The sequence below is a fragment of the Penaeus monodon genome, chromosome 27 (assembly GCF_015228065.2).
Source record: "Penaeus monodon isolate SGIC_2016 chromosome 27, NSTDA_Pmon_1, whole genome shotgun sequence".
NCBI lineage: Eukaryota > Metazoa > Arthropoda > Malacostraca > Decapoda > Penaeidae > Penaeus > Penaeus monodon.
In genome coordinates this window covers 2,676,908-2,678,079 of record NC_051412.1, presented here as the reverse complement: position 1 = coordinate 2,678,079, position 1,172 = coordinate 2,676,908, and the positions used below count along the sequence as shown (strand labels likewise).

The window sequence follows — 1,172 nt, the reverse complement described above, 5'->3', positions numbered from 1 at the left end:
CACACACCAAGAGGGAAACACAAAGAGAAGGGCAAAAGATTTTCAAATACTGACATGTTACTCACCTGATAAAGAAATCAATAAGATGTGAGCTTTTTTATGCACTCTACACTGACATTTAATATCTGATCTTGCTAATATCAATACAAATCCTAAGATGACTGACTGACATTTCAGTATATAAATGAATAAACAAACAGGTAATAAAATAACAATCACAATCCATTAAATGTCTCCCTTTAACAGCAAGCTTGCATATAATTAGTCAACCTCATAATACTTAACTCATTAACAGACAACTGAACTGAATAATACATCTGCCACTTGAATAACACATCCACAAACTAAACAATTCATCACTCAACCACATGGTGTATCCATCGCCTCAATAAAATATACCTAAAGATGTGAAGATCACCAATGAGTGTCAGACCCAGTGAACGATCAGTGAGCAATCACTCAAATGCATACCACATTATAGCAGATGGCTCACGGCAACTACTCATCTCAACAGGATCCATTATCACTGATATTGCCGTGGTAAGAAGGACAACCATGACGGCTAACACGAGCCCCCAGCCTGCCTTCGCTCATTACAGAGGTGACACCAGTGGAAAAGTCTACTGTTAATGTTCTTAAACAGGCACAAAAGCAGGCCAAATGAATCTGCATGTTACTTCCAATCTAGGCAGACACTAGCAAAGTAACCACAGTAGACTAACCTTTGTGCATGTTACAGCTGGGTAGTCCCTGGGGTTGCCCTCCATCTGGCCATACATCACAAGCAGAGGTTTGCTCTCTATTTTCCCAGCCTTATAATTGGTCATCAGGAATTCCAAGTCCACCATGAAATTAAGCTGAAAATACAAGATTGTTTTCCCTTTTACTACTTGGGAATCTTATATCAGTAGTTCATAAGATATACACCATAATATTACTTTCATGATGCCAAAACAAATGATAACATGTGGCACCTACAAGTCATCTATATTTCAAGTACTTGAGTTCAAGAAGTTTCTTCTTTTTCTGGATTTTTCATATCGAATAAAAAAGAGGAGAAAAATAATTATAATAATTTCTTTTTACCAAGCATCAGCACTAACTTTTCCTTAGTGAGAAAGGCTTTCTCTTTAACTCATTGACACCAGGAGGGCATACATACATACTGTCAC

General features: G+C 37.4%; 1 protein-coding gene across 2 annotated transcripts in view; it reads right to left on the bottom strand.

Moving 5' to 3' along the window:
• Positions 1-1,172, bottom strand: part of LOC119590538 (probable tyrosyl-DNA phosphodiesterase) — an 11,004-nt gene that overhangs the window by 4,635 nt on the left and 5,197 nt on the right. For both annotated transcript variants that reach the window (XM_037939187.1, XM_037939186.1), the window contains exon 9: positions 723-857. In XM_037939187.1, the coding sequence (XP_037795115.1) occupies positions 723-857 (135 nt within the window). The remainder of the gene's footprint in view (positions 1-722; positions 858-1,172) is intronic.